The sequence below is a fragment of the Aquarana catesbeiana genome, linkage group LG04 (assembly GCF_042186555.1).
Source record: "Aquarana catesbeiana isolate 2022-GZ linkage group LG04, ASM4218655v1, whole genome shotgun sequence".
Classification (NCBI taxonomy): domain Eukaryota; kingdom Metazoa; phylum Chordata; class Amphibia; order Anura; family Ranidae; genus Aquarana; species Aquarana catesbeiana.
This window is the reverse complement of record NC_133327.1, coordinates 335662499-335680766: the sequence shown is the minus strand read 5'-3', so window position 1 is coordinate 335680766 and position 18268 is coordinate 335662499. Positions and strand designations below refer to the sequence as shown.

The 18268-nt window shown below is 41.9% G+C and overlaps 1 protein-coding gene across 1 annotated transcript in view; it reads left to right on the top strand.

Moving 5' to 3' along the window:
• The first annotated feature begins 11793 nt into the window (after nt 1–11793).
• The window catches only part of GABRR1 (gamma-aminobutyric acid type A receptor subunit rho1), a 164265-nt gene continuing 157790 nt past the window's right edge, over nt 11794–18268 (top strand). The window contains exon 1 of the mRNA XM_073626925.1: nt 11794–12256. Within this exon, the coding sequence (XP_073483026.1) occupies nt 12132–12256 (125 nt within the window). The 5' untranslated portion in view covers nt 11794–12131. The remainder of the gene's footprint in view (nt 12257–18268) is intronic.

Here is an 18268-nt window from a genome sequence, read left to right as displayed (position 1 = left end):
TTGTTTTTATAACATACCACTTCTTGTTTTACCTGTTACCAAAGGTGTTACCAAAAGCTGAACATCCCTTCCAGATATTATAAAAAGATATATCCAGATGCCCAAGTTAGGATCTTACGAGTTTGCATTTTGTCTGTATGGACATGTTTTTTGGATGTCCAGTGGCAAATGCTACTGCAAAGACCACAGTAAAAAGTGTTATCAGAAGTAGTTTGTAAGTACAGAGTGCCAGAAAGTACAGAGAGTAACAGAAGAAATCATTTTTTATAGGAGAGTCCTTAATAGAAGTTTTGAGGTTTTATTTTTACACCCCTTACTGTCTACAATGTAGCGGACAAAGTAGAGTAAGAAACTAGAAAACTTTTGCTTGAATGTTTTCTTATATTTGATGAAGCCCCTAAGGGGGATGTTGGACTCTCTCCCTATGGGATTTGGTTTGGGAGTGTGTTACTCACTTGCTTATATTTTGTCTCAGCAGCTGAAGTCCTCCATTCGGATCTCACAGAGAATGTTGCTGATCTTTTAAGGTTTTTTTTACAAACTCATTTATGTGTTTTCTCCCCAATTCCAGATCCTAAAAGTTTGGAAGGATCTAAAACTAAAGCCAGGTGACTTGTGGATTGTTAAGAGACATTTATATATAAGGAAATGTTTGGAGACTCAATACAGCATCTATTTCATGTACAGTTTTTGCAAAACTTGAAGGAAAAGTCACCTGGATCCACACCAGACACTGCAAAAATAACTAAATTAAAGAAATCTCTGTGTTTGATTTGTTTCCCTCTTGTGATCACAGTCTAGGGTACTTTTTGATTCAATTACTTTAATTGTAAGGGATATATATATATATATATATATATATATATATATATATTTGAAAAGTAGTTCAGCCATGTTGAAGTCATATTTTGTCTTTTGTACGTCTTCCATTTTATGTAGAATTGTCTGTGTTTACATATGCTGATAAATCAGCATGCCAACAATTCAGCTAGAAGGCCATTCTGGCCACAGGAGTGTACAGCCAGTACTCTGTAAATATGTCTTATCAATCATCTGTTTTTCACAATGAAAAGTCATTTTGTAATGAAAAAGTTGCTCAGCTATTATTTTCTTCTCTTTTTTTGCCTCTTTGGCCAGGACTACCTCCACCTAAGCGTTTGGAGGTCCCAGGTTAAAGGTGATAGCAGGTATGGTTAGTGATCAAAATATTGATCAAAAGAGGGGAGACTGTAATGGAAATTTGTAAGTTCTGTATATAATTTTATTGTATTTTGTATGTATTGCACATTGCCTTCACTGTGCAACAGCACTAATAATGTTTTCAGTAAATGTTTACATTCTTTCGAGTTCTGATTAGAATTAGCCTGCCTATGTAACGCCCCTTGTTACCATAAACGTACAATTGTAATATTAATGTGATACCTACGTAATCATGTGCATAAAAACCTTCAATTGCGTCATAATAAAGCAGAACAGTAATTTGGAAAGATGCTGAGCGTATCTTTTGTGTCTGTTCCCTACTGCAGTAGTTATTATTAATTTGGAACCACTAATCAATATGAGGATAGGAGTTGCCTATCATCAATTTAACCGAGTCAGTACCCCTACGCATTCACTAAAAAAAAAAAGTAGTGTAGTGTTAAAAAATACAGTAGACAGTTTTTGCCAAGTCTTTTATTAAAAATCTTCTTCTCCACTTCTTCCTCCGGTCTTCCTCCATCTTCTCCCGCATCTTCACCCTCCGGTCTTTTCCTTCTCCCCCTGCTTCTTCTTCCACTCTTCTTCTGTCTTCTTTGTCCGGTCTTCTTCTTCCTCTACTGCCACTCCCACCGACGACCCTCCTCTGATGCTGCATCCCGCTGATCTGTCGGCACCGATGTCCTGCATTTCTTAAATAACGATGGGGGCGTGGCATTCAGATTATGTCATCCAGAGGCCACGCCCCCTTGTGACATGACTGACCCAACATGGCCCGGGCGGTGACGTCACAATGGGGGCATGGCCTCTGGATGATGTAATCCGATTTTCATCCTCCTTCAAACAGCCGACATAAACTGCGGCGGGCGGTCCGTAAGTGGTTAAGTTGAGCAACTTTTTCTTTGTCCTTATTTTGTATAAAAGGTACAGCTCATGCTGCTAATAAACTGAAGCATTCTTTGAAACAATTCTTTTGTGTTCATTTGAATGTTTTCCAGGGCTCCGAGATTCTCACTGATTGTCCAGGTCTAAGCAGAAGTAAAGTGATTGTAAAGCTACTTTTTTAACTTTTTTTAAATAACAAACCTGTCATACCTACCTCCACTGTGCAGTTTGTTTTGCATAGAGTGGCCTTGATCCTCGACCTCTGGGGTCCCTCGGCGGCTATCGCAGCTCCTCCCCACATCACATAACCCCCTAGGAGAAGCACTTTCCGGGGGGGTTACCTTGCGGCTGCGTTTCCAAGTGGGCTGTGGCTGTCTGTTTGCTGGACTGGACTAGACTGGGCTGTCTCTTTGATGTACTGGGCTGTGGCTGTCTCTTTGCTGGAACTGGCTGTCACTGTCTCTTTGCTGGACTTGGCTGTGGCTGTTTCTTTTATGTACCAGCTGTGGCTATCCCTTTTGCTGGACTGGTCTGCGGCTGTGTCTTTGCTGGACTGGGCTGCGGTTGTCTCTTTGCTGTACTGGGCTGCAGCTGTCTCTTTGCTGGACTGAACTGCGGCCATCTCTTTGATGTACTGGGCTGTGGCTGTAGCCTTGGCTGGACTGGGCTGCAGCTGTCTCTTCGCTGGACTGGGCTGCAGCTGTCTCTTTGCTAGACTGGGCTACAGCTGTCTGTTTGCTGGACTGGGCTGCTGCTGTCTCTTTGCTGGACTGGGCTGCAGCTGTCTCTTTGCTAGACTGGGCTACAGCTGTCTGTTTGCTGGGCTGCTGCTGTCTCTTTGCTGTACTGGGCTGCAGCTGTCTATTTGAAGCACTGGGCTATGGCTGTCTATTTGCTGGACTGGGCTGTCTCTTTGCTGGACTGGGCTGCGGCTGTCTATTTGATGCACTGGGCTGTGTCTTTGCTGGACGGGGCTATCTTTTTGCTGGACTGGGCTGCAGCTGTCTCTTTGCTGGACTGGGCTGTGGCTGCCTCTTTGATGTACTGGGCTGCAGCTGTCTTTTTGATGTACTGGGCTGCGGCTGTCTCTTTGCTGGATTGGGCTATGGCTGTGTCTTTCCTGGACTGGGCTACGTCTGTCTCTTTGATGTACTGGGCTGCGGCTATCTCTTTGCTGTACTGGGCTGTGGCTGTCTCTTTTCTTTGCTGGACTGGGCTGCGGCTGTCTATTTGCTGTGCTGGGCTGGGGCTGCCTCCTTGATGTACTGGGCTGCGGCTGTCTCCATGCTGTACTGGGCTGCGGCTGTCTCTTTGGTGTACTGGGCTATGGCTGTATCTTTGCTGGACTGGGCTGCGGCTGTCTCTTTGATGTACTGGGCTGCGGCTGTCTCTTTGCTGGACAGGGCTGCGGCTTTCTCTTTGATTTACTGGGCTGCGGCTGTCTCTTTGCTGGACTGGGCTGCGGCTTTCTCTTTGATGTACTGGGCTGCAGCTGTATCTTTGATGTACTGGGCTGTGGCTGTCTCTTTGCTGGACTGGGCTGCGGCTGTCTCTTTGATATACTTGCCTGCGGCTGTCTCTTTGCTGGACTAGGCTGCAGCTGTCTATTTGAAGCACTGGGCTGTCTCTTTGCTAAAGGGCAGCATGTTTCTGTGGTGTCAGGAAAGCGATTTTGCATGTTTTCCCGACACACACAAATGTGAACGCAGGCTAAATGTCTCAGTTACATTGGTGGTCAGTGTAAATCTTCTCATTACACTGGGGCTTGGTGTACAATCCTTTCATTCATACTAGTGGCCAGTGTAAAGGTCCCCCTTACATTGGTGGTCAGTGTAAATTCTTCATAAAATTGGTGATCAGTGTACATTTCCCTTTACATTGGTGGTAAGTGCAGAATTGCCCTTACACTGGTGGAAGAGTGTAAATCTCCCTTTACATTGATGGTCAGTGTAAATCCCCCCCTAACATTGGTGGTCAGTATAGAAGTGTCACCTTACATTGGTGGTCAGTACAAATCTCCTCGACAATGGTTGTCATTGTAAATTCCCCCTTACACTGGTGGTTGGTGTAAATGCTCTTATTACATTGGTGTCAGTGTAGAAATCCCTCTTTACAATTGGTGAGTGGCGTAAATCCCCCATTACATGGTGGTCAGTGCAAATCCCCCCTCATATTGATGGTCAGTGAAAATCCCCCCTCACATTGGTGGTCATTGTAAATTCCGCATTACATTGGTAGTCATTGTAAATTCCCCATTACATTGGTAGAATCCCCCACTATATACTTGCCAAAGATTTCCAGCTTTGCTCTACATGATTCAGAATTTGATCAGAATCCCAAACTATACCTCTCACACGTGTACAGATAGAGATAGCGGCGCTAATATAAATTGTGTAAAATAATGGGTAAGAGCAGCATAATGCCTATGACCCTCTACTTATACATAAAAATAAATAATAGTGTCATGAAAAATATTATTTTTATCATGAAAAGAAATTTCTTTAACACCCAGTGAAAAGTGTCACTAGTGATAGTGACACTTTTCACTGGGTGTTAAAGAAATTTCTTTTCATGTTAAAAATAAATATTTTTCATGACACTATTATTTATTTTTATGTATAAGTAGAGGGTCATAGGCATTATGCTGCTCTGACCCATTATTTTACACAATTTATATTAGCGCCGCTATCTCTATCTGTACACGTGTGAGAGGTATAGTTTGGGATTCTGATCAGTTTACGTATTTATTTAAGTGGCAGCTTTTTTCACTGTACACTGTGTATGTACACACATTTTGTATTCATTTACACATCTTTTATATAGCTTTGCACTTTTCTTTGGCGCAGTGGAGTAAGAGAGATTCAGGGGCGGTTTATTTGTATATCTCTTGCTACAAACCATGATTCAGAATTTGCCACAGTGTACTGCTACCCAACTAATCCCATCCACCCACCACTGCCACTGATCCCATCAACCCCCCAGTATTGCCACTGATACCCCCCCCCCCCGAGCATTGCCGCTGATCCTAGGAGTCCTAGGATTCCTAGGAGTTTTCTGTCTCTTGATAGGTCCCCTCACCTCCCCAGTCCATGGTGTGCAGGGAGTGAGGAGATGATGTGCTGTAACCTTTAGCAACCAATCAGTGAGCAGTAATGCTGTGCACTAACCTCTTGCAACCAATCATTGAGTAGTAAGGATATTCAGTAACCTCTAGGAACCAGTCAGTGAGCAGTAATAATGTGCAGTAACCTCTAACAACCAATTAGTGAGTGGTATAGATGTCCAGTAACCTCTAGCAATCAGTGAGCAGTATAGATGTACAATAATCTCTAGCAATCAATCAACAAGCAGAAGGCATGTGCTGTAACCTCTAGAAAATAAACAGTAAGCCATAATGTGTGCTGTAACCTCTCACATCCAGTAAGTAAGCGGTATTGATACACTGTAATCTCTGGCAACCAGTCGCAGTCGCTGCCTGATCTGATTCAGTAAACTGATGTTGAGTCTAGCTGCTATTTATTATATGTCTCAAAGCATGTGGAGAGTGAAATTGCATGGAAGAGGGGGACCAAGAAAATGTTTGCCCAGGGTCCAGTCTATATTAAAGATGGTCCTGCCTATCAGCGCCACCTATCAGTGCCACCCATCAGTGCCGCCTATCAGTGCTCATCAGTGCCACCTCTCAGTGCAGATAAGAGCAGCATATTTGTACCTCCTCATCAGTGCCACCTAATCAGTGCCCATAAGTGCCGCCTATCAGTGCCCATAAGTGCTGCCTCATCAGCGCCTATCAGTGAAGGAGAAAAACTACTTATTTACAAAATTTACTGACAAACTAAAAAAAAACTTTTTTTTTTTTTCAAAATTTTCATTTTTTTTTTTTAGGAAAAAATAAAAAAACAGATGATTAAATACCACCAAAAGAAAGCTCTATTTGTGTGAAGAAAATGATAAAAAATTTCACATGGTTACAGTGTAGCATGACCGCACAATTGTCATTCAAAGTGTGACAGCGCTGAAAGCTGAAAAATGTCCTGGGCAGGAAGGGGGTGAAAGTGCTCTGCATTGAGGTGGTTAAATAGCTACTAAAATGAAGAAATTTCCTTTTCTTGCAACCACGCTAAGAAAGAAAGTAGAAAGCAATTTAGGAATGATCTTGATATTGTATAGAGGGAAGAAGCTCAACTGGTAGTGGCATCTGTAAATGGTGCACATTACAAGGACAGCCATGAATATTCTATGCAGGTTTGTCTTGCACTTTTTTTCAGCAAGGCAGTAAACAAACACACAGTTCAAAGAAAGAGGGCTTTGTACAGCAAGTCCATAGCATAAAACAAGCAAAACATCTGCTTGTTTGAGCCCCAATTAAATGTATGTAAGTGCCTAACAGGGTGCCCTCTGATGGCTTCCCCAAATCAAGCTGTTAGCATATATAACTCTTTAGCATTCTGTGGTTAGCCTTTTTCCCTAGCAGCTGGGTATCACAGCAGAGAGAGTGAGAGAGACCTCAAGCATCAGCTCAGATTAAAAAAATACCTATGGACAGATGACTAATTAGTGAGGTCTGACTAATATGTAAAACATGGACCTAGGACTGGAGGCTTTATCCCACTCAAAGTTCACCAAAGCCTCCGGGCTCCAGGACCAAGCCAGAACTTATTAAAATCTAAGAAAACAAAGTGTATTTTTTCCTCAGTCTACACAAAGCCTGGAGCCCTTCACCATATGAAATCTGGATGACACAATGCACAACCCTGCCAGCCAGTGCCTTACAATATATACAGGAATGAAGTGGTTAAGACAATGTATATCATTTTTTCAAAAAATGTGGAGACTCACTTTGAAGGGAAAATATCACAATTAAGTCTAACAGCTTTCATTGCTAAATTGATTTGAAATCGCAAGCTCCAGAATCCTTCTCCTTCTTGCTTTACTGGTTTGTAACTGACAAAGAACAAGCAAGCAGCCACAACTCCCAGATGTTCCAGGTCTGACTCACTAACTACTTAAAGTGGTTCCAGTATGTTCCAGTATTTGAATCACCCCCTTATACTAAACTGTGTCTGTGTGCAGACTGAAAGAGAGGCAGCAGCGGAGCCATTGGCTTCTGCTACTGTCAATCAAATCCTGTTAAGAGGGAGTGGGGGGAGGAGTTGAGCTGCTGTGTGTGTCTATGGACGCACACAGCGCAGCTTAGGATCAAGTTCGTATGTGCGCCCCATAGAAAACAGCTTGCTATGGTGGTGCATACAGAAGAGGAGGAGCCAGGGCCGCTCCATGCAATACCATTGCACATAGTAGGAAAGTATAATCAAGCCTTTACAACCTTATTAAGAAGGACTAGAGATGGGCCAAACACCCCCCCTGTTCGGTTTGCAGCAGAACTCCCGAATGGGAAAAATTCTAACCCGAATTTGCGAACCCCATTGAAGTTTATGGGAGCCTAGCAGGACAAATCAAAAGTGTCAATTTTGAAGGCTTGTATGCAAGTAATTGGCCATAAAAGGGGTATGTTGGCCTGGGTACTGCCCTGGGGGACATGTATCAATGCAAAAACATCTTTTAAAAACAATCGTTTTTCAGGAGCAGTGATTTTAATAATGCTTAAAGTGCAACAATAAAAATGAAAAATACCTTTAACTATAGTGCCTGGGGGGGGGGGGGTCCCCTTAGTCTGCCTGTAAAGTGGCGCATCTGTAGCATATATAGAACCTGCTGCAGCAAAAATTAGATTTCAAAAGAAAGAAAACGAGACAAATCTCATTAAAATTGACTCGCGGTTGCAATTGCCGGAACCTTGCTATTGAAAAAATAATAAAAATAATAATCTTTTTTAAAAATGGCATGGGGTCCCCCCAAAATCCACACCAGACACAAAAACTGTGTGTGTGTGTGTGTATATATATATATATATATATATATACACACACACAAAAGTGTGAAAGGGGCCTTATTTGAATTCTTTTGTATTTTAATTTTTTTTTTTTTTTTGTATGCATTGACATATTTTGTTTTGCATAATTGCAGAATTACAAACGGTGCTAATATATCTTTTGATTGTCAGCTTTTGCAAATCATCATCATTAGCTTTCCTAATTTGCTTTTCATCTAAAGTAAAATGTATGGGATTTTCTTTTGGGTGTCTTTACCTCAATGTTTGGGGTGATTGAAAATACAGGTCTTAAGCTAGGTTTCCACTATTGTAACCCCAAAGTCGCACAATTTACAGTGTGACTTTGCAATGCATTTTTTGATGTCATGCAACCAGTGAGAAGCATTTATATTCCAGTGTAAAACACACTGGATGTACTTGTTTGAACACTTAACAGACACAAAATCCCCTCAGTATACAGGCAGACACAGAAGACAGGTAAAGCACAGAAACAGAAGGCACAGTCCAGAGTGTGCATTCAGGACTGACCCCGCCCAACCAAAAAGTCACAAAAGAGATGCAGAGAACAGCCTCCCATTGCATCATGGTACTTGTAGGAGAGAAGAAGTGAACACGCCCACTGTTACTGCAGGTGGGAACCATCATAAGACCGCCCACTTTCAGGTACCTCATATTTATTCACTAAAACAAACCTTTGCATCTAAACTAAAACAGCTGTGGAAAATTAAAAGAAGACACAGGTTTTATAAGGGCAAAAAGAGAATAATGCCGCGTACACACGAGCGGACTTTTCAGCATCAAAGGTCCGACGGTCTTTCCGACGGACTTTCGAACGACCGGACTTGCCCACACACGAACGGAATAAAGTCCGGTCGAAAGTCCGTTGGTTTGAATGTGATGACGTACAAAGGGACTAGAATAAGGAAGTTGATAGCCAGTAGCCAATAGCTGCCCTTGCGTCCTTTTTTGTCCGTCGGACTAGCACACAGACGAACTGATTTTTCGACAGGACTTGAGTCCGTCGGAAAGATTTGAAACATGTTCTAAATCTAAAGTCTGTCTGATTTTTGTCAGAAAAAGTTTGCTGAAGGTCCGATGAAGCCCACACACAGTCGGATTGTCCGACAGATTTGTTCCGTCGGACCAGACCGGTGGAAAAGTCCGCCCGTGTGTACGTGGCTTTAGACTGAAAACTTTACTTAGTAAATCCAAAAATTTAGATTTGAAACTGGAGTTACACAACTTTGACAATAAGATCTAGAAGCTGGTTTGTTACTATGCACAGCTGCACCAGATTCTGTGTGCACCAGTTTTAGTAAATCCCCTCCCCCCCCCATAGCATTTTTTTATTTGTTTAGTACATTAAAGTAATTTTGATATGACTTTTACATTTTTTGATAAAATATTAAACATAGAGATTAGTAAATTGGTCGTTAGAGCTCTCATTGCTCGGGTCAATTCATTTCTCATAACAACTGTCGCGATAAGATATTGCATGATAACTTGCATGACTCATGGAAATGTTAGAAACTTATCGCAAACATTTTCGAAATGTTAAAGTGGTTCTAAGGGCTCAAGGTTTTTTACCTTAACGCATTCTATGCATTAAGGTAAAAAACCTTCCGGGTGCAGCTCCTCCCCAGCCCCCGTTATACTTACCTAAGCCCCATCTCAATTAAGTGATATGCATGAGAGCAGCAGCTTTCCCGGTGTCTTGTCGAATACAGTCCCCTATCCAGAAGTGTCCGCCCTGTACTGCGCAGGCGCAGTACGGAGGACAAACGAGACGCCGAAAGTCTCCGAAGTTCAACAGCTGATCGTCAGCTGTACACGGCGCCTGCGCATTTATTCTTACCCTATGTCCAGGATCATTCCCTACTATCCAAGTGGACATAGAGTTAGAATAAATAGTTGCCGAGCGCAGCGAGGCCGTGCCCGAAGCGTGGCGAGCGAAGGTGCCCGAGCGCCGTGTACAGCTGATGGTCAGCTGATCAACTTCGGACATTTTCGGCATCTCCTGCTGCTCCGTACTGCGCAGGCGCTGCGCCTGTGCAGTACGGGGCGGACACTATCTGATAGGAGGACACTATATGTCAGAACACCGGGTCTCTCTCCTCATTGGCTCACACAGCAGCAGGAGCCATTGGTTACTGCTGCTGTCAGTCAAAGCCAGTGAGCCAATGAGGCGAGAGCGGGGGGCAGGGCCAAGCCGCGCTCTGTGTGTGAATGGACACAGAGTATGGCTTGGGAGAGAGCATGCTCGAGTGCCCCCAAAGCAAGGGGCTTGTTATTGGGGGCACTCGGCAGGGGGGAGGAGCCAGGACCGCCGGTGAGGGATTTAAAAAGAAGAGGATCAGGGCTACTCTGTGCAAAACCATTGCACAGCGCATGTAAGTATGACATGTCTGTAATTTTTTTTTTTTTTAGAATCACTTTAAGCTGTATTTATCATGTTATTTACATCAAGTTAATCAGTTTGGCATATTTCTCTAAAATTAAAATTGAAAATACTCGATTCTCTTTAAAAAAAAAAAACACACAAATTCATGCAGGTATGTGTCAAGTAATTATGTTTATGTAAAATAAATAAATAATGCAAGATGCTGAATCTGATTTGGTATCAGCCTATGCAGCGCATTGTATGGGAGAGGCAGAAGTAGCACAAGGAACTAAACAGCTGTGCTGCAGTGCCCATGCACTTAAAAAAAAGAGGGTATTCATCTGCTGTTTTCTACTTCTCCTTCCAGTCATGGGGTGAGGGCAGGGGTAAGACCAGGTTGTGTTCTTTAACAACTGCAGTAGATAAAGGTCAGGTCTCCAGGCTGGCTATGGTGTCTGGCAGGGTTGTATAACTCTCAGGAATTAATAAGAAAACAATACAAATCCTTTGGCAGGCAAAAAAAATGTTATATATGTGTTTATCTGTGTATCTAGCCATTTTTCTGGGGTTTAAAGGGGTTGCAAACCTTCGTGTTTTTTCATCTTAATGCATTCTATGCATTAAGGTGAAAAAACACCTGTCAGTGAAGGCCCCCCTGTTTTACTTACCTGACCCCTGGAATTTCCCACGGTGGAGATGCTCTATTCCTGTGCCCGGGGTTCTCGGCTCTTGATTGGATAGATTGATGGCAGCGCAGCCATTGGCTCCTGCTGCTGTCAATCAAATCCAAAAGACGCAGGCGCCGGGGGGGTGGGGCTGAGTCCAGCATTCTGCGTCTATGAACACAAATGCTAGACTCGGGAGCGCGCCTTCAAGGTAACCCCCGGGAGAACGCTTCTCCTAGGGGGTTATACAATGAGGGGAGTGAAAACGAACTGCACAGTGGAGATAAGTATTACATGTTTGTTATTTAAAAAAAAAAAAAACTTGAAGCTTTACAATCACTTTAAATCATATTAAAAGGAAGTGACTCCTTTTATAGGTTGGAAAAGGGTAGGACTACCTACCTAAAAATGTATGATATATACTCACTTGCCATCAATATTGTTATTTGCCATTGAAAAATAATCTATCCAAATTTTGATTCTAAAATGTTATTAAGAAATACACTTTCACCCTTTTTCTTTTGTTTTATATTATATTATACTTTGTATTCATTCAAACTTTTCAATAAACCCTTATTGTGAAAAAAGAAATACAAATATATATGCTGTAAACATAAAATGTACCTTGTGCTAAATAGACATTTTTCCTCCTGTGCAGTGTAAGCATTGAATGAGCTACATTAGCACACTATATGTTGGAAATATTATGAATAAGCAACTACAAGAACATTTAATGACAAGTGACTGATTTCAGGAGGTCATTACAAGACGGCTGCTCTCTTGAAGCTTTCTGCAAGGATCCCGGCTCCATAACTTCAATTTTAACAATTTCTCTACATTGCCCTAAGCAGCAAACATAAAAGCGCTTCAGAAAGAGACATGAATTCTCCACAGCTTTAAAATCCCAGCCATCTGACGTAGAAGGATTTATAGGTTTAGTGGAAATTGCTTTCCCCACCATGCAGATTAAATACTGAGTGGCGTTTCTTTTCTGTATGGGTAAACATCCTTCTAATAATGAGATGACCCACCAATGTCTTAAAGAAAAAACTAAAATTGGTGTTAGTGCTTCCAATCTGGATTATTTTTGGGCCATAAACTTTGAGGTAACATGCTGACTATGAGCTTTATTCGGATGTGTACCCTATTTCTTTTGTGGCCGTGGAGTGCATGTGCTGAGAGCAGAGCCCATCGTCAGACAAGAGGCGTAATACCTGAGTTGTATAAGCAAGGGAGGTGAGTAATTTATCTTCTTACATTCTTCCTGCTGGTAACATAAAAGTGTAAATAAATATATATATATATTACCCTAATGTAAACATATCTATTAAATATATAGTAAAATAACAAAACTTAGAATTTTGTTGTTTACATACCAACCAGCATTAATATATCTCTATATTTTCAACTAGCACGTGTCCTAAGCAATATATGGATTTATTTAACCTTTAAATAGAATGCCTTCTCCTTAACTCAACTCTTAACCTACTCCCTAATGCAAGATTTACTCCTAAACGTTTGCACTTACCTTTTAAACAAGGAAACGTAACAGTCTCATGTATTGATATACCTGTGCAGAATTATAATTGTTGAAAAATCATGAAACTTGAAAGACAAACGTTGTTCAAGACAGAATTAGCTCACAATGTTATAATATTGAGTCATTTAATAATTTTCTATTTGTGTTACATTATATTCGAAATGCAGTATTAGTGGGGCATTTATCACGATTAACAATGATGGGTTAAATTAGAGTGTTACATGTGACGCAAGATCATAGTATTTGTGCTGCCATTGCCTAGAATTGAAACTAGAATTGAACTGAAAATCAGTGCTTTTATGATATGTGACCCATTTCTGGAAATGTGTAAAGTTGCATTTAGCTGGACTTCTCATTACCACTGTGCTGTAAAATACATAGCATGGCTGCACTGGGAAATTTGCATTGCATTACCAGTCTAATTAATGTAAGCAATGATGAAAGCAGGTTACTTTATCTACAGTATATAGTGACCAATTTCACATCCAAGTGTTTTCTTTCTGGAGGTAGATGCATCTTAAGAATGGCTGCTTTGTGTACATATAATTGGTTTAGACTTGCATGGGTCTCAACTGGTAGCCCTCCAGCTGTTGCAAAACTATTAGTCCCATCATGCCTCTGCCTGTGGGAGTCATGCTTGTAACTGTCAACCTTACAATGCCTCATGGGACTTGTAGTTTTGCAATAGCTGGAGAGCCACCTCTAAATCTCTAAACCAGGGGGCTCAAACTGGCGGCCCTCCAGCTGTTGCGAAACTACAAGTCCCATGAGGCATTGCAAGGCTGACAGGTACAAGCTTGACTCCCACAGGCAGAGGCATGATGGGACTTGTAGTTTTGCAACAGCTGGAGGGCCACCAGTTTGAGACCCCTGCATCTAAACTTTAGAGCTTTCCCACAATGCATGGAGCACAGCCACCTCAGATACAAGGTAAACAATTTCTACCTCAGGTTTAGATACAGTACACACTAAAATATGAGTTTAATACAAGGCACTGTCCATGCTGTCTATTCTAATGCTATTGGTGATGAATATTAATGTTGTATGTCTTCCTGTGTATATATCTGTATGTACATTTAGAACATCCATCTGAACAGGAAGTTTTCAGATGGATCTGGAAATGTAGTTTTGTAGGCCCCTGCATAGCTCTGGCCAATGCTACTCGGTTGAGACTGCTTGGGGCAGTTGACAGGGGTTGTCCCAAAACATATAGCACCAACAAGTCTCCACCCACTCCAATATAAGCAAACATGTGTAAGTTTGCACAATACTTGCAAAAAAATCCTTCATTAGACAAATCACTCAACAACTGGATCATACATACATGCACAGTCTACATCTAAAGTTCATAGGCAGCTACATTTGTAGCTGGAACTTTTACAAATTTAATAGCCCTTATGTATACTACATGTACAGTATATGGTATTAGCATCTAATTTAAAGTGGTTGTAAACCTCAGACATGAAATTTGAACAAAGAATATGCATAGCTCCCAACTGTCCCTGATTTCAAAGGGCTGTCTCTGATTTGCAACAGTCCCTCTTTCCCCTCATTTGTCCTTCATTTTGATCTGATCTATATAGTTGTACAAAAAATGCAAAATGTATCTTTCAAAAAGTGTTTCACAGTGCTAAACATTTCATACAATTTCCAAGTTGCTGCATTTGTAAATTTCAACAGCCTAAATAAGGGAATAGTTGTGGTAAAAAAGAAGCATTTGTGGGTTTAACTAGTTATTTTTTGTCTGTAATTCTCCTTTAAGGGGGAGTGACGGAGGGTGTCCTATGTCTACATACTTTTGCTAATAGGTGTCCCTCGTTCCCGTCTCAAAAAGTTGGGAGGTATGAATATGCCTCTATAGTGTGTCTCAATTAAGAGCACTAATGCCGCGTACACACGGTCGGACTTTTCGTCTACAAAAGTCCAACGGACGCCGACGGACTAAAGCTGGCTGGTAATCCGATCGTGTGTGGGCTTCTCCGGACTTTCAGCAGACTTTTTCAGCCTCAAATCCGACGGACTTTAGATTTGAAACATGCTTCAAATCTTTACGTCGTAACTACGACGGACCCCGAAATCCGCTCGTCTGTGTGCTAGTCCGACGGACAAAAACCCATGCTAGGGCAGCTATTGGCTACTGGCTATGAACTTCCTTATTTTAGTCCGGTGTACGTCATCACGTACGAATCCGTCGGACTTTTGTGTGGTCGTGTGTAGGCAAGTCCGTTCGTTAGAAAGTCTGCTGCAAGTCCGCCGAAAGTCCGCCGGAAGTCTGTCGGACAGGCTGTCGGACTTTTGTAGACGAAAAGTCCGACCGTGTGTACGCGGCATAAGTGTCATTTCTGTCTTCTGCTTCATTTCTCTGCTATTAGCATGAGTCACTTCTGACGACTTTTCTTGACACGAAGAAAAAAAAGTGAGAGGGGAGGGATCTCCAGCTGATTGACAGCCTCAGCTCTGTTCCTGTGTGCTGTGTGAAGGGAGGTGTGTCCCTTCTCTTCAATCAGCCCTCAGAGCTCTCCTCATTGAGATCTGCAGAGTGTAATTTCAGCTTTTCGTCTTCTTTTTTTGAATGCTCAGACAATTTTTTTTTTTTAATTCTGGACTTTAAATGGATGTAGAGAAGAGAAGACTGCAGATAAACAGGTACAATTTATACAGGAGGATTTGTTTAATCTCCGTGTATCACCTGAGGCCAGTCACTTCACTAGGTATATAAGGGTTTACAACCACTTTAATCAGTTTTCCCATTATATTGGTTTTGAATAGAGTTGGACGAATGGTTCGGGCAGAGCAAAACCCTCAAATTTGCAGGGCATTAGGGCATTGTGACGCTGCACAGTGCATTCTAAGCCCTGATTGGGCAAAGCTTTGCCCAATCAGAGCGCAGTGAATAGCTGGTTGTTAGAGAGCAGGCCGGGAACCGGCTGTGCTGTCCTTAGCAACCAATGAGTCATCAGCTGTCAACGGGCTTCCCCGCTGACAGATGAATAAAAAAAAATAAAAAACACCTGCAATAAAAAAGTGCTAAAAAAACGGCGTGGGGTCCCTCCCCCAAAAATCCATACCATGCTTACCCATGCTTTTTGTTAGCTCTCCAATGCACTGGAAGTCTAGTTTTAATGTAGGTCTTGAAAGCTCTTGAATTTTGCCATCTGTAATTTAGCAAAGGCTTTAGCCTTAAGGTACCAGAAGCATTGCCACCTAACAGAAGGGTTATTTTATCTTTAGCTGGCTTGTAGCCTGGCAGATTCTTCCAGAATAGCCCAGTCTCATCCACATTAAAAATCTGATCCATGGAGTAGCCTCCATCTTGAATAATTTTGGCAAGATTGCTTGGATAGCTTTCTGCAGCCTTAGTATATGCAGAAGCCGCCTCTCCTTGTACTTTAATGTTATGTAGGTTAGACCTCTTCTTGAACCTATCAAACCATCCATGGCTTGCAGAAAATTCTGCATCCTTTGCTGCCTCACCTAGCCTTCAGGTCATTGAATAGGCTTAAGGCTTTACTTTGTATAATTGCCTGGTCTGGCTGGCAGGCAACTCTGGGCAGGCTGGCAACTCTGGGCTGGCTGGTGGGAACTTTGCCTCTTCACTGGCGACAACTCCGGGCAGCAGCTCTGCCTCTTCCATGCCATACTGTAGCTGCACGGCGTGGGAATGTCTGGAATGTCCGTACTTGTGAGGTACTTTACGTACACTCGCGGGTATGTCCGTACTCGCGATGTATGTAAAGTGAGTGTCCGTAAAGCAGGCTATCATTTATTCAGGTTCAACTGGACTTTCAGTTTAAATCTACTAAATACATTCCATGTGCATTAAAACAAAAAGGTGTAAAAAGTCTTGTAGTTCATACTGTTTAAAAAGCGGCCACAAGTACTCATAGTTCAGTTAAGAGGAGCGATACACAGCGACAATTTTATTTCTACTTTGTGATAGGTTGAGGCAGGGGTGAAAGTCATGGCACAAACAGGAGGACCAGAAGGAATGAATGTGTTCACTCTACACTCTGTTAGAAAGAGGCCCCCCTCCAGATCCCATTATACCCTTTTGTAGTCTCTAATGGGACCTGTGGGGGGACTTTTTCTAACAGACTCCATAATGGACACTGAAAGGGCCTCTGTTAGAGAGAGACTCCCCCTCCAGGTCCTATTAGACTCTGTTGTAGACTTTAATGGGGCCTGGAGGGGACGCTTTCTAACAGACTGTCTAATGGACACTGTTAGAGAGAGAACCCCCTCCAGGTCCAAAAAAAGGCATGGTCAGGGGTGGGTCATGGGCAGGGCCTGACAGGGGGCCCCTGCTTTATTTGGTCCGGGGGCCCTGAGTGTTGTCAGTCCGCCCCTGGGCTCAGGTAAGTATTGGTGGGCTGAGGGGGGCTGCATAGAATGCATTAGGATAAAAAAAAAACTTCTGATTTTACAACCCCTTCAACTGTATGTCTTGGCTCAGCCCTCCTTTAAGTGCAAAGGAGGGATTTGGAGTCTTATAGACCCCAGATCCCTCGAAAAAAAATACCTGACACGTGACAATTGCTGTCACAAGGGATGTTTACATTACTTGTGACAGCAATAAAAGGGATAAAAAAAAGGGACAGTGTAAAAAAAATAAAAAATAAAATAGAGAAGAAAAAAAGTAAAGGGCCCCATTCCTCCGTACTTGCGCGCAAAAGTGAACGCATACATAAGTCACGCCCGCAAATGTAAACAGTGTTTAAAGCACACATGTGAGGTATCGCCACGAGCTTTAGTGCAATAATTCTAGTAATATTAATAATAATTCCACCTCTGTAACGCTAAACTGGTAACCGTTAAAATTTTTTAAAGCTTTGCCTATGGGGATTTTTAAGTACCGCAGTTTGTCACCATTCCACGAGTGTGCGCAATTTTAAAGCATGACATGTTAGGTATCTATTTACTCGGCATAACATCATCTTTCACATTATACAAAAATATTGGTCTAACTTTACTGTTCTATTTTTTTTTTAATTCATGAAAGTGTATTTTTTCCCAAAAAAAATACAATTCAAAGACTGCTGGGCAAATACAGTGTGTCATAAAAAATTGCAATGACTGCCATTTTATTCTCTACGTTCTCTACTAAAAAATATATATATATATATACAATGCTTGGGGGTTCTAAGTAATTTTCTAGCAAAAAATACAAATTTTAACTTGGAAGCAACAAGTGTCAGAAAAAAGCCTGGTATTCAAGTAGCTACAAGCTATGGTGCCAATCATTGAAAAATGATCACACTCGATGTACTATACCGATGTACTTTATCTCATTTGTTGAGGCCCTAACATGCCAAGACAGTACAAATATTCCCCAAATTACCCCTTTTTCGAAAGTAGACAGCCCAAGGTGTTTAGTAAGAGGCATGGCGAGTTTTTGGAAATTGTAATTTTTTTCCCACAATTCTTTGGAAAATGAAGAAATTCTTTTTTTTTTCACAAACTACACCCCAAAACACATTCTGCGACTGAGTATAGCGATACCATATCTGTGAGACATTTTCACAGCCTAGCCACATAGAGAGGCGCAACTTCCAGGGAGTACTTCAGGCATTATCCACTTTAAGACCAGGCCTTTTGGCAATACTTTTTGTTTACAAGTAAAAATCTGTATTTTTACTAGAAAATTACTTAGAACCTCCAAATATTATATATTTTGCAGCAGAGGCCCTAGAGAATAAAATAGTGGATTT